The 13919-nt window shown below is 40.0% G+C and overlaps 2 protein-coding genes across 2 annotated transcripts; both read left to right on the top strand.

Annotated features, from left to right (window-relative positions):
• Positions 1-643: 643 nt before the first annotated feature.
• On the top strand, positions 644-2676 carry LOC124413940 (UDP-glucosyltransferase 2-like). Its single transcript, XM_046894753.1, has 5 exons — positions 644-1161; positions 1254-1624; positions 1714-1936; positions 2043-2262; positions 2364-2676. The coding sequence occupies exons 1-5, from the start codon at positions 666-668 to the stop codon at positions 2659-2661; spliced, it is 1608 nt and encodes a 535-aa protein (XP_046750709.1). The 5' UTR covers positions 644-665; the 3' UTR covers positions 2662-2676.
• A 1428-nt stretch (positions 2677-4104) lies between these two features.
• On the top strand, positions 4105-13571 carry LOC124414214. The gene is made up of 15 exons (XM_046895190.1): positions 4105-4658; positions 4767-5137; positions 5220-5442; positions 5549-5768; positions 5859-6151; positions 7675-8160; positions 8269-8639; positions 8722-8944; positions 9051-9270; positions 9361-9653; positions 11427-11939; positions 12048-12418; positions 12501-12723; positions 12830-13049; positions 13140-13571. Exons 1-15 carry the CDS (start codon positions 4181-4183, stop codon positions 13438-13440), a joined length of 4806 nt encoding a protein of 1601 aa, XP_046751146.1. The 5' UTR covers positions 4105-4180; the 3' UTR covers positions 13441-13571.
• Positions 13572-13919: the final 348 nt, after the last annotated feature.

Here is a 13919-nt window from a genome sequence, read left to right as displayed (position 1 = left end):
TTTTGTTAATGTGTTCTAATTATCGAATATCTTTTATTATAATTCACATTGCTATTTTCGGTTTATATCGACTCCTTGAAACTACCCTTGTCACTGTTAGTACTGCTCTTAGAATTTCTTTTTCCTGTAAATGTACGAAGTTTTATACTTTTTCGTGACATTTTTACACTGTTTTTTCAAAAAATCCCTTCCCAATTTTTATGATCAACCAATTATGACCAGAAAAAATATTTGCAAATCTTGGTGGCAGAAAATAATAGGGTGGCATGCCCGAAGGATGGAATACTAAAATGATCCAACTCATCTAATCAATTCTGTCGTCAAGCTACTCGTCATATTATGCATAACGAAATGGTTTATACCTTGTTATCGACGCTTTACTGATTAGCGAGATAATTGACGACCAAAATCCAGTCCGTACAGCGTTTTTGTAACGCTTATCTTTTTCAGAGTTCTTATGTTTTAGCAGGCAGTTATTACTGTTGTTACGTTCAGTCGTTTTTTTAAATTTGTCTTCTACTTGCAGAAAAACTCTCGATAGTGATCCGTTCATTTATCTAAGAGAGTGTACTCATACATAATTGTTAATTAAGAGCCGTAATCAACATCAGCGTCTGGGGTACAAAGGTTGAACCGCTGAGACAAACGCAGTACTGAGTGTGGATATGTTGAAGATGAGTAGAAACATGTCAGGATGGACTTTTTTTACGTTTTTTATGCTATTTGGGTGTGGATTGGACTACGGTGATAGTGCAAGAATATTGAGCATATTCCCAGCACCATCGATAAGCCATCAATCGGTATTTCGGAAGCTGACTTTGGAATTGAATAAACGAGGTCATGAACTCGTTGTGGTAACGACAGACCCGGTTAAAGACTCGACTCTGAAAAATTACCGAGAAATTGATATCAGCTTTCTCTACAAGCAGAAAAACAATATGGGTAGTATTGTTGATTTTAGAGGAAAATTTGACTGGCTTACAAGGTTGTCGATGCTTGAACCATTGATGACATCGCAGGCTGCTCAGATATTCAGTTTTCCAGAGTTCAGGAAATTATATGAACCAGGCAGTGGTGAAAAGTTTGATTTGGTACTGATTGAGATATTCTTTTCACCTGCTTTCATGGCCTTAGCCGAACGTTTCAAGGCTCCGTTAATTGGTGAGTGATGTATTTTTATCTGAAATATTAGCGGTGAACTTTTTATGGATTACTTTGTTTGTTGAAAAATAAACTTTTTCCATCAATTCAAGGTATCGCAAGTGCGAATCTGCAGTTAGGTGTGCAATACGGAATAGGCGAGCCCATATTACCGTCTCACCCATCGGTTTGGGAAATGAACGTGAAGGGGGATAATTCATGGATACCATGGCAGCGGTTGGAAAACTTCATTCAAAGCTGGAGGGTGATTCATTATTACAGGACTGTCGTTTTACCGAAACACAAAGAACTTGCTGAAAAGTTTCTCGGCATTGAGATTCAAGATCTCCACGAAATGGAGAAGAACATAAGTTTGATTTTCGTTAATCAACAGAAGCCGATTTCTTTCGTCAGGCCAAGTGTTCCAAAGGTCATTGAAATCGGCGGCTTTCACATGTCCGATAAAAGCAAGCCTTTGCCTAAGGTAACGTTCATTTCATGCAATGGTATTATAATCTGGTTCAATCGAATACTTCTTTCATATGTGATACGATTTTTCAATCTCTCTTACAGGATCTTCAGAAAACTTTAGACGAAGCTACTCAGGGTTTCGTTTACATGAGTCTCGGATCGAACATCAAGAGCAATACGTTGTCGAAGAACGTACGAGACGCTTTTATAACCGCGTTTTCAAAGCTTCCTTACAAGGTGATATGGAAGTTTGAGGACGACCAGCTCGAAGGCAAACCGGACAACGTGATTATCCTCAAGTGGGCGCCACAACAGGCAATTCTGGGTACTGAAATCCATTGCGGATCGGCCGAATGAACGCCTTCTGCAATTCGCGCAGTGTAAGAATGATGGATTACATAATGATTTAATTCTCAATCACGTTTACCCAGCTCATCCCAACATCAAGCTCTTCATCTACCAAGGCGGACTCCAGAGTACGGAAGAAGCCGTATCGCACGGCGTGCCTCTGGTCGGGTTTCCGGTAATGGGGGACCAAGATGTGAACGTGAATAAAATGGTGTCTCTTGGCGTAGCCAAGAAGCTGGAAATCAAAACTATCACCTCGGATGATCTACTGGATGCGATAAATACCGTTACTCGTGATGCGAGGTGAGAAGTTTGATTTTCAATTCGTTGGTATCACATTTTCCTACGAATGCTGGTATCAAGTGATAAATGATGCATCGTGCTTATCTATATCCATGTTTCAGCTACAGAGAGAAGATGATGAATTTGCGATCGCTGCTTAAGGACAAGCCGCAAGATTCGCTTAAAAATGCGATTTGGTGGACAGAACATGTGATACGACACAGAGGTGCTCCACACCTACATTCGACTACCGCAGAGGAGCCGTGGTACCAACGTCAGGATATGGACATAATTGCGTTTCTTTCTGCTGCGTTTATTTTCACTTTGATCCTGACTAATCTTATCTTATACAAATGCGCAGTTTACGGTATTAGAGCGTTTGGTTTTCGTTCGGTAGATAAAACGAAGAAACGAAATTAAAGTTTTCTCACCTCACAGACGTTGGCCCATTGGTTTCAAGATATGTTGTATCGCAATAGTATTTTTTTGATGTTCTAAGCTCTTGAAATATGAGTCCAATTTGGAATGGTGGGACTGAAATACTAACATGACTCTCGAATTTTGCGCCAAGCCGCGTTGCAGATGATCAAACACCCGTGATACTAACATCGATTTTATAACTTCTCTTGATATTTTCATTTTACTTTGCTGTACGATGACTTTTGACAAATAAACTTGCGATACCCATTTTGTAGTCAAGGTTGATCCAGTCCTTCAAAAGTTACCTCCAATTAGGATAAGGCTTTAATGCAATGAATCAGCTCAAAATACACATGAAAAAAATCGACATCGTTGTGATCGTAACGATTTTTGCATCGTTCAGTAATTTAACAACTGACTATTCAACTCACCAGAATATTGAATAAATGGATAATCTTGTTATTGTTCCGCGTAAACAATAAGTGCTCGTGGCTACTGCATTGATTAGTACATTTTTTCACGTACTCGTACAATTTTTTTCAATGAAAAATATTTCAAAATGGCAAAATCACAGCTATATTCCAAGAGTGCCTTTTTTGAGCATCAGTTGCGCGGGACATCATAACTCAAAAACGGTTCATCTGAAATCAGAATGTGAGAAGATTTTGACATTATATTGCATTGGCTTGGGCCAAAACCAAGGATTTTGAATCTTGTTAAAAAAAAAATTTTCGCAGCAAAAAAAACCGAAAATTTAGCACCTCAAAAAATGAACTTTTTGTTAAAATTGTTGCCATTTTTTAGAAAAATCAAAATTTTTACAAATCCTTCGTTCAGGCTCGAGCGAATGCAATATACTGGTGAGATATTTTCCCATTATCATTTCAGACAAAGCGTTTTTGAGTTATAATGTCCACCGCAACTGATGCTTTAAAAAAGGCGCTCCTGGAATATAGCTGTGCTTCCGGCAGTTTGAAATATTTTTCAATGAAAAAAAATTGTACAAGTACATAAAAACATGTACTAATCAATGTTGTTCACAGTTTTACAATAAACATCTATTATCCCGTCAAAAAAAAATCAAGAAAATCACGTCGCTTCGCCCGCTACAAGTGTGTATGACCTCTTAAATCGTACGATCCTCAGGATCGATGTGCACTACCTCACGTCGTGTTTCGTAAATCACTAACTCCCTAATAGTAATGTAAGTAAACTGAGAAAAACGAGTGATACGTTTATCCTACGCTGATCTACAATCTTATCACTCGTTTGTCGGTGAAAAATGCTGTCTAACGTCATATTTCATTCCACTCGTCTGGCAGCTTCAAGATTTAAACATTAGATCTATACGAATTGCGGTGATAATGAACGCCTCATACTTAGTTGCGCTGAGTTATAGTGATGCGTATTCGGTAGTGGCTAGTCAGTGCTTACTAGCTGCTGGCGTGCATGACATCAGAGTTGGATGTTAGATGAAATACAAGTCAGTACAGTGCGTGATTACGTTTGAGCAAGAAGCATGTCGCGGTGTGTTAATATCGCCGTACTGGCGTTAATCGTGACTTGGTTGAACTACGGTGATGGAGCAAGAATCTTGGGCATTTTTCCGACCCCCTCAATAAGTCATCAAGTCGTATTCCGGACGCTGACTTTGGAGCTCAATAAACGAGGTCATGAACTAGTAATTGTGACGACAGACCCGGTCAATGATAAAAGCATAAAAAACTACAAAGAAATTGATATCAGTTATTTATATGAGCATATGAGAGCTGACGTTGGAAACATTATAAGCCATCGCGGTCACATGAATTGGTACATGCAGCTGAGATTTTATGAGCCAATGATGTGGACACAAATGGTTCGGGTATTCAATCATCCGGAGTTTAAGGACGTGTACGAACCCAACAGTGGGGAAAAGTTCGATCTCATACTGATGGAAATTTTCTTCACACCTGGCTTCATGGCTCTGGCTGAACGATTTGACGCTCCGATAATTGGTGAGTAATCCAGTTTCTCATCTGAAAACTTCTCAAGCGATTCGGTATTTCGACTGCGTTTCGATATGTCTAACAGCTTTCAATAACTCTTCAATTATCGCTGGTCAGGTATTGCAAGTGCGAGTCTGCAGCTGAATGTGCAATACGGGATCGGCAATCCTATTCTACCTTCTCATCCATCGATTTGGGAAATGGAGATCAAATCACGGGATTCATGGATACCGTGGGAACGGTTGGAAAACTTCTACCAGAGTTGGAGACTTATTTATCATTATAGGACTGTCTCTCTACCGAAACAAAAAGAGATCGCGGAAAAATATCTTGGAATCAAAGTTTCGGATCTTCACGATTTAGAGAAAAACATCAGTTTGATATTCGTCAATCAGCAAGGGCCGATTTCTTTCGTCAGACCAAATGTTCCGAACGTTATTGAAATCGGTGGATTTCATGTGTCTGATAAAATCAAGCCTCTGCCCAAGGTATCGTGCAATATTTTGGATAAAAATGTGATTCAAGCAACGATTTTCAGTAACGATACGGTATTTCCATTTTCCATTGCAGAATCTTCAGAAGACTCTGGACGAAGCTACCCAGGGTTTCATTTACATGAGTCTCGGATCAAACGTCAAGAGCAACATGTTGTCGGAGAAAGCACGAAACGCTTTTATAACCGCGTTTTCGAAGCTTCCTCACAAGGTGATATGGAAGTTTGAGGACGACCAGCTCGAAGGCAAACCGGACAACGTGATTATCCTCAAGTGGGCGCCACAACAGGCAATTCTGGGTACTGAAATCCATTGCGGATCGGCCGAATGAACGCCTTCTGCAATTCGCGCAGTGTAAGAATGATGGATTACATAATGATTTAATTCTCAATCACGTTTACCCAGCTCATCCCAACATCAAGCTCTTCATCTACCAAGGCGGACTCCAGAGTACGGAAGAAGCCGTATCGCACGGCGTGCCTCTGATTGGAATACCCGTGATGGGTGACCAAGATACGAACGTCAATAAAATGGTGTCTCTGGGTGTCGCCCAGAAACTGGACATCTTCGATATAAATGTGGATAACCTACTCGAAGCAATACGCACCGTCACACTTGACAATAAGTAAGACTCTTGACGTCAAATCATGTCTCAACTCTTGAATAATATTGTTAGGACATTGAGGAAGAGTGTATTCCCATGTTTCTGTTGCAGTTACAAACAGAGGATGCTAAATTTGGGTTCACTGCTGAAAGATAAGCCGCAAAATTCACTTCAGAACGCGATTTGGTGGACGGAGCACGTGATACGTCACAGGGGAGCTCTGCACCTGCATTCGGCAACCGCTGAGGAGCCGTGGTACCAACGTCAGGATATGGACATAATCGCGTTTCTCTCCGCTGCGTTCGTTTTCACTTTGTTACTGACTAATCTCATCTTTTACAAGTGTGCAATTTACAGTATTAGAGCGTTCGGTTTTCGCTCGGTTGATAAAAAGAAGAAACGAAGTTAACTTTTTTCACACCGTACACCACAGACGTTGTTCAGTTGGTCTCAAGAAATGTATCGCTACAGTATTTTTTTTTGATGTTGTAGGCTCTTGAAATATGGGTTAAAGTTGGAATGGCACGACTGAATTACTAATATGTCTCTCAAATTTGGCGCCCAGCCACGATGCAAATAATCAAATCTACCCGTGATAATATCTAACAATTTCATGGCTTCTCCTGATGCTTCTATTTTACTTTGCTGTACGATGACTTTTGACAAATAAACTTGCAATACCCATTTTGTGATCGAGGTTGATCCAGTCCTTCAAAAGTTACCCCCAATTAGGATAAGACTTTAATGCAGTAAATCAGCTTAAAATACACATGAGAAAAATCAACATCATTGTGATCGTAACGATTTTTGCATCGATCAGTAATTTAACAACTGACCATTGAATTCATCAGAATATTGAATAAGTTGATAATCTTGTTATTGTTCTGCGTAAACAATAAGTGCTCGTGGCTACAGCATTGATTAGTACCTGTTTTCATGTACTTGTACAATTTTTTTCAATGAAAAATATTTCAAAATGACGGAAGCACAGCTATATTCCAGGAGTGCCTTTTTTGAGCATCAGTTGCGGTGGACATCATAACTCAAAAACGGTTCATCTGAAATCAGAATGTGAGAAGATTTTAACATTATATTGCATTGACTTGGGCCTGAACGAAGGATTTTGAATCTTGTTGAAAAAAAAAATTTTATAGCAATAAAAACCGAAAATTTAGCACCTCAAAGAATGAACTTTTTGTTGAATCGTTGCCATTTTTTTAAAAATCTGAATCTTTACAAATCCTTCCTTCAGGCCCAAGCCAATGACAATATACTGATAAAAATCTTTTCCCATTATCATTTCAGATTAACCGTTTTTGAGTTATGATGTCCACAGTAACTGATCCTCAAAAAAAGGCACTCCTGAAATATAGCTGTAGTTCCGCCATTTTGAAATATTTTTCAATGAAAAAAAATTGTACAAGTACATTAAAACATGTACTAATCAATGTTGTTGACAGTTTTACGATAAAAATTCATTATCCTGTCAAAAAAAATCAAGAAAATCACGTCGCTTCGCCCGCTACAAATGTATATAACCCCTTAAATCGTACGATTCTCAGGATCGATGTGCACTACTTCACGTCGTGTTTTATGAATCACTAACTCCCTAATCGTAATATAAGTAATCTGAGACAAACGAGTGATACGTTTCTTTTACGCTGACCCACAATCTTATCACTCGTTTGTCCGTGGAAAATGCAGTCCAACGTCTTATCTCATTGCGCTCGTCTGGAGACTTCAAGATTTAAACGTTTGATCTATACGAATTGTGGTTATAATATTCGCGACATACTTCATTGCGCGAAGTCATAGTGATGCGTATTCGGTAATAACCAGTCAGTGCTTACTAGCTGCTGGCGTGCATAACATCAGAGGTGGATGTTAGATGAAATACAAGTCAGTACAGTGCGTGATCACATTTGAGCAAGAGGCATGTCGCGGTGTGTTAATATCGCCGTACTGGCGTTAATCGTGACTTGGTTGAACTACGGTGATGGAGCAAGAATCTTGGGCATTTTTCCGACCCCCTCAATAAGTCATCAAGTCGTATTCCGGACGCTGTGTTTAGAGCTCAATAAACGAGGTCATGAACTAGTAATTGTGACGACAGACCCGGTCAATGATAAAAGCATAAAAAACTACAAAGAAATTGATATCAGTTATTTATATGAGCAAATGAGAGCTGACGTTGGAAACATTATAAGCCATCGCGGTCACATGAATTGGTACATGCAGCTGAGATTTTATGAGCCAATGATGTGGACACAAATGGTTCGGGTATTCAATCATCCGGAGTTTAAGGACGTGTACGAACCCAACAGTGGGGAAAAGTTCGATCTCATACTGATGGAAATTTTCTTCACACCTGGCTTCATGGCTCTGGCTGAACGATTTGACGCTCCGATAATTGGTGAGTAATCCGGTTTCTCATCTAAAAACTTTTCAAGCGATTTGGTAGCTGGACTGCGTTTCGATGTAGCTAACAGCTTTCAATAACTCTTCAATTATCGCTGGTCAGGTATTGCAAGTGCGAGTCTGCAGCTGACAGTGCAATACGGAATAGGTAATCCTATTCTACCTTCTCATCCATCGACATGGGAAATGGATGTCAAATTGCGAGATTCATGGATACCGTGGCAACGGTTGGAAAACTTTTACCAGACCTGGAAAAACATTTACCATTATAGGACTGTCTCTCTACCGAAACAAAAAGAGATCGTGGAAGAATATCTTGGAATCGAGGTTTCGGATCTTCACGATTTAGAGAAAAATATCAGTTTGATATTCGTCAATCAGCAAGGGCCGATTTCTTTCGTCAGACCAAATGTTCCGAACGTTATTGAAATCGGTGGATTTCATGTGTCTGATAAAATCAAGCCTCTGCCCAAGGTATCGTGCAATATTTTGGATAAAAATGTGATTCAAGCAACGATTCTTATTAAAGATACGGTATTTCCATTTTCCATTGCAGGATCTTCAGAAGACTCTGGACGAAGCTACTCAGGGTTTCATTTACATGAGTCTCGGATCAAACGTCAAGAGCAGAATGCTATCGGAAAAAGAACGAAACGCTTTTATAACCGCGTTTTCGAAGCTTCCTCACAAGGTGATATGGAAGTTTGAGGACGACCAACTCGAAGGCAAACCGGACAACGTGATTATCCTCAAGTGGGCGCCACAACAGGCAATTCTGGGTACTGAAATCCATTGCGGATCGGCCGAATGAACGCCTTCTGCAATTGTCGCAGTGTAATAATGATGGATTACATAATGATTTAATTCTCAATCACGTTTGCCTAGCTCATCCCAACATCAAGCTCTTCATCTACCAAGGCGGACTCCAGAGTACGGAAGAAGCCGTATCGCACGGCGTGCCTCTGATTGGAATACCCGTGATGGGTGACCAAGACATGAACGTTAATAAAATGGTGTCTTTGGGTGTTGCCCAGAAACTGGACATCTTCGATATAAATGTGGATGACCTACTCGAAGCAATACGCACCGTCACACTTGACAATAAGTAAGATCCTTGACGTCAAATCATGTCTCAACTCTTAAATAATATTGTTAGGACATTGAGGAAGAGTGTATTCGCATATTTCTGTTGCAGTTACAAACAGAGGATGCTAAATTTGGGTTCACTGCTGAAAGATAAGCCGCAAGATTCACTTCAGAACGCGATTTGGTGGACGGAGCACGTGATACGTCACAGGGGAGCTCTGCACCTGCATTCGGTAACCGCTGAGGAGCCGTGGTACCAACGTCAGGATATGGACATAATCGCGTTTCTCTCCGCCACGTTTGTTTGCACTTTGTTGCTGACCAATCTCATGGTTTACAAGTGTGCAATTTACAGTATTAGAACGTTCGGTTTTCTTTCGGTTGATAAAAAGAAGAAACGAAGTTAACTTTTTTCTCACCGTACACCACAGACGTTGTTCAGTTGGTCTCAAGACATGTTATATCGCAACAGGCTCTTGAAATATGGGTTAAAGTTAGAATGGCACGACTGAAATACTAATATGTCTCTCAAATTTGGCGCCAAGCCGCGATGCGAATAATTAAATCTACCCGTGATAATATCGAATAATTTCATGGCTTCTCCTGATGTTTCCATTCTACTTTACTGTACCAATGACTTTTGACAAATAAACTTGTAAACACCCATTTCTTGGTCGAAATTGATCCTGGTATCCTTGTCCCATCCTTCAAAAGTTAACTCTAATTCTCATAACACATTCGATTCAATGAACCAGGTAAAAATAAACACGAGAAAAATCAAAATCGTTGTGATCACAAGCTTTTTTAATTGGACAAACGACCACCTAATTCACCAGAGTAAACTAGTGATTAATTTTATTATAGTTATTGCTCCAGACTAACAACTGTGCGTTCACTCAGCAAAAGTCATCTGACATTATCCCTTTCTTATTAGTTTGCTTAGACTTACTATACTTTTATGCAGAGCATCACTTCTATCCACGTATCCAGTATGTGGACCGAAATTGTTACCTAAGACACTGAAACAAGAAATGCAAACCTGTCGCTTCTATTTTCACGTATGTTTGACAGACCAGTCATGAGTCTTGGATTTTGCAATATGACTATTCGGATGATAATTATATCGGTAGTGTTAGCCTTCGCTTAAATATTTGTGGAATATAATCTACCGCAAGTCACTGTCATTAATCACGATGTTGACCACAAACCGGACCGTCGGAAAAAACACAACTCAGTCCGTCACTTTCGTCGTCCAAGGCGTAACTTTGTGAGTTCTTTACTCCACGGACATGATGTGAGAATATTTGGCGTATTTCGAAGACTCTCGAAAAGTAATCATATGATGACTCCGAAGAATTGCAATAAGATAGATATCAGCTTTCTGTATAAGCAATTCGCTACCTTCAAGAACGAAAGTTCTTTGTATATGTACGCTTGAACGGGTTTGATTGAAAATTTATTTGCCGAATTTTGATGAAACTTTTTTTCAAATATTCTTTTTGATTCCAAAAGTGCTGTAAGCTACGTTATATTCATCCTTTTACACGAAATTTACGGTTCATCAATCGATTGAAGTCTCATACGTTCTCTACTACTCGAGATATCGCTGAGATCCACGGTTGCCCCACCACTTATTCGTGTTCCAATCACTCGTAGTGGGGATCAAGGTTATTGATAGAAGGAATTATAGCACGAATGGGAGACTGGATCTGTAATGCTGTTGAATGGGCATCGTATACGGATCTCTTCTATAAACGTGACATTTTTTCTTTATACAAAAATCTCCCAAGTGATTTAATTTTCTTTACAATTACCACTTTGAAATTAATTATAAATAAATTAATTACTATTCCATTTAAGTTATAACCCAGAAAACGTCAGGTATTTCTGTTTATCAAAATATAAATCATATCAGGCGAACGAGTATCACGATTTTCTCACTCTGATGCACAATCTGATCTCTAATTCGTCGGTAATAAAAACTGTCTAACGTCTTTTTTCCTTCTACTCGTCTGGAGGCTCCAAGATTGAAACATTAGATACGAACTCGAGTGTTAATAAACGGCTCTCTTTATCGGTTACGTAAAGTTGTAATATTGTACGTTCGATCGTTACAAGTCAATGGTTACGAGCTGCTGGCGCGCATGACGTCAGAGCTGATAGGTGAAATATAAGTCAGTAGAGTGCGTGACTCCATCTGCACAAGGACCATGTCACGGTGGCTTACTATCGTCGTATTGGCGTTAATTGGGGGTTGGTTAAACTGCGGTGATGGAGCAAGAATCTTGGGCATTTTTCCTGCCCCTTCAATAAGTCATCAAGTTGTATTCCGGACGCTGTGTTTAGAGCTGAATAAACGAGGTCATGAACTAGTAATCGTGACGACAGACCCGGTCAATGATAAAAGCATAAAAAACTACAAAGAAATTGATATCAGTTTTTTATATGAGGATAAAACAAACGACTTTGTAAATATCATTAATTTTCGCGGTCATATCAATTGGAATATGCAGTTGAAAATCTATGAACCATTTGTATGGGCAGAAATGGTTCGGATATTTAATCATCCGGAGTTTAAGAAAGTGTACGAACCCAACAGTGGAGAAAAGTTTGACCTCATACTGATGGAAATTTTCTTTACACCTGGCTTCATGGCTCTGGCTGAACGATTTGACGCTCCGATAATTGGTGAGTAATCCAGTTTCTCATCTGAAAACTTTTCAAGCGATTTGGTAGCTGGACTGCGTTTCGATGTAGCTAACAGCTTTCAATAACTCTTCAATTATCGCTGGTCAGGTATTGCAAGTGCGAGTCTGCAGCTGACAGTGCAATACGGAATAGGTAATCCTATTCTACCTTCTCATCCATCGACATGGGAAATGGATGTCAAATTGCGAGATTCATGGATACCGTGGCAACGGTTGGAAAACTTTTACCAGACCTGGAGAAACATTTACCATTATAGGACTGTCTCTCTACCGAAACAAAAAGAGATCGCGGAAGAATATCTTGGAATCGAGGTTTCGGATCTTCACGATTTAGAGAAAAATATCAGTTTGATATTCGTCAATCAGCAAGGGCCGATTTCTTTCGTCAGACCAAATGTTCCGAACGTTATTGAAATCGGTGGATTTCATGTGTCTGATAAAATCAAGCCTCTGCCCAAGGTATCGTGCAATATTTTGGATAAAAATGTGATTCAAGCAACGATTCTCATTAACGATACGGTATTTCCATTTTCCATTGCAGGATCTTCAGAAGACTCTGGACGAAGCTACTCAGGGTTTCATTTACATGAGTCTCGGATCAAACGTCAAGAGCAGAATGCTGTCGGAGAAAGAACGAAACGCTTTTATAACCGCGTTTTCGAAGCTTCCTTACAAGGTGATATGGAAGTTTGAGGACGACCAGCTCGAAGGCAAACCGGACAACGTGATCATCCTCAAGTGGGCGCCACAACAGTCAATTCTGGGTACTGAAATCCATTGCGGATCGGCCGAATGAACGCCTTCTGCAATTCGCGCAGTGTAAGAATGATGGATTACATAATGATTTAATTCTCAATCACGTTTACCCAGCTCATCCCAACATCAAGCTCTTCATCTACCAAGGCGGACTCCAGAGTACGGAAGAAGCCGTATCGCACGGCGTGCCTCTGATTGGAATACCCGTGATGGGTGACCAAGACATGAACGTTAATAAAATGGTGTCTCTGGGTGTTGCCCAGAAACTGGACATCTTTGATATAAATGTGGATAACCTACTCGAAGCAATACGCACCGTCACACTTGACAATAAGTAAGACTCTTGACGTCAAATCATGTCTCAACTCTTAAATAATATTGTTAGGACATTGAGGAAGACTGTATTCCCATGTTTCTGTTACAGTTACAAACAGAGGATGCTGAATTTGGGTTCACTGCTGAAAGATAAGCCGCAAAATTCACTTCAGAACGCGATTTGGTGGACAGAGCACGTGATACGTCACAAAGGTGTTCCGCACCTACATTCGGCAACTGCTGACAACCCGTGGTACCAACGTCAGGACATGGACATAATCGCGTTTCTCACCGTAGTATTTGTCTGTATTTCGATGTTGGCAATCTTGATTTTATACATGTGCGCGATTCGTGTTATCAGAACCGTGTTCAGTAATAGCCCAATTGATAAGAAGAAAAAAAGAAGTTAACATTTTCACGCACTAAACAATCAAATTAGACCAAAGTGTAATCGTGCCGATTGTTATCAGACTTAAATCAATCTACTGATAACCCACTAGTGTCACTTCTTCAAAAATAATCACCAAGTGTATCTCAGCACTAAAAATACAAACGCAACACCTCTCGATCTGTAATACACCAACGCTATGAATATCAACGCTACGAATATCTTGTTTCCCTGAATTTGACAAGCAACCTTGACCCAAAAATCTGTTCAAACAAGTTCCAAACTAATGTTTCAATCGAATTCATGAAGCCTTTAACAACGTCTACGATGTTATGATAAAAAGTTCCGTATCGTAAGAGCCTCGCCGACAAAGGTAGAGCAGAATCTGATCCAGATATCAAAGGCATCTGAATTCCAGGAAACGTGAATGCCTACCGACCGCAACCGGAAGTCCGATGTTTATTTCCCGCCTGTGCCAATACCAAGTCCCGTTTCCACAGC

Source organism: Diprion similis, chromosome 13 (genome assembly GCF_021155765.1).
Source record: "Diprion similis isolate iyDipSimi1 chromosome 13, iyDipSimi1.1, whole genome shotgun sequence".
In the NCBI taxonomy this organism is placed as follows: domain Eukaryota; kingdom Metazoa; phylum Arthropoda; class Insecta; order Hymenoptera; family Diprionidae; genus Diprion; species Diprion similis.
Note: the sequence above shows the minus strand (reverse complement) of the source record. Positions and strands in the feature narration are given on the sequence as shown.

What these genes read in the sequence shown, in the direction of transcription:
- LOC124413940 (XM_046894753.1), top strand. Translation starts at nt 666, where the DNA reads ATGTTGAAGATGAGTAGAAACATGTCAGGATGGACTTTTTTTACGTTT. An exon ending in TTTCAAGGCTCCGTTAATTG is followed by an intron (nt 1,162 to 1,253) that starts GTGAGTGATGTA and finishes CATCAATTCAAG; the next exon opens with GTATCGCAAGTGCGAATCTG. An exon ending in AAAGCAAGCCTTTGCCTAAG is followed by an intron (nt 1,625 to 1,713) that starts GTAACGTTCATT and finishes TCTCTCTTACAG; the next exon opens with GATCTTCAGAAAACTTTAGA.
- LOC124414214 (XM_046895190.1), top strand. Translation starts at nt 4,181, where the DNA reads ATGTCGCGGTGTGTTAATATCGCCGTACTGGCGTTAATCGTGACTTGG. An exon ending in GCCACAACAGGCAATTCTGG is followed by an intron (nt 5,443 to 5,548) that starts GTACTGAAATCC and finishes ACGTTTACCCAG; the next exon opens with CTCATCCCAACATCAAGCTC. An exon ending in TGATAAAAAGAAGAAACGAA is followed by an intron (nt 9,654 to 11,426) that starts GTTAACTTTTTT and finishes GTGAAATATAAG; the next exon opens with TCAGTAGAGTGCGTGACTCC.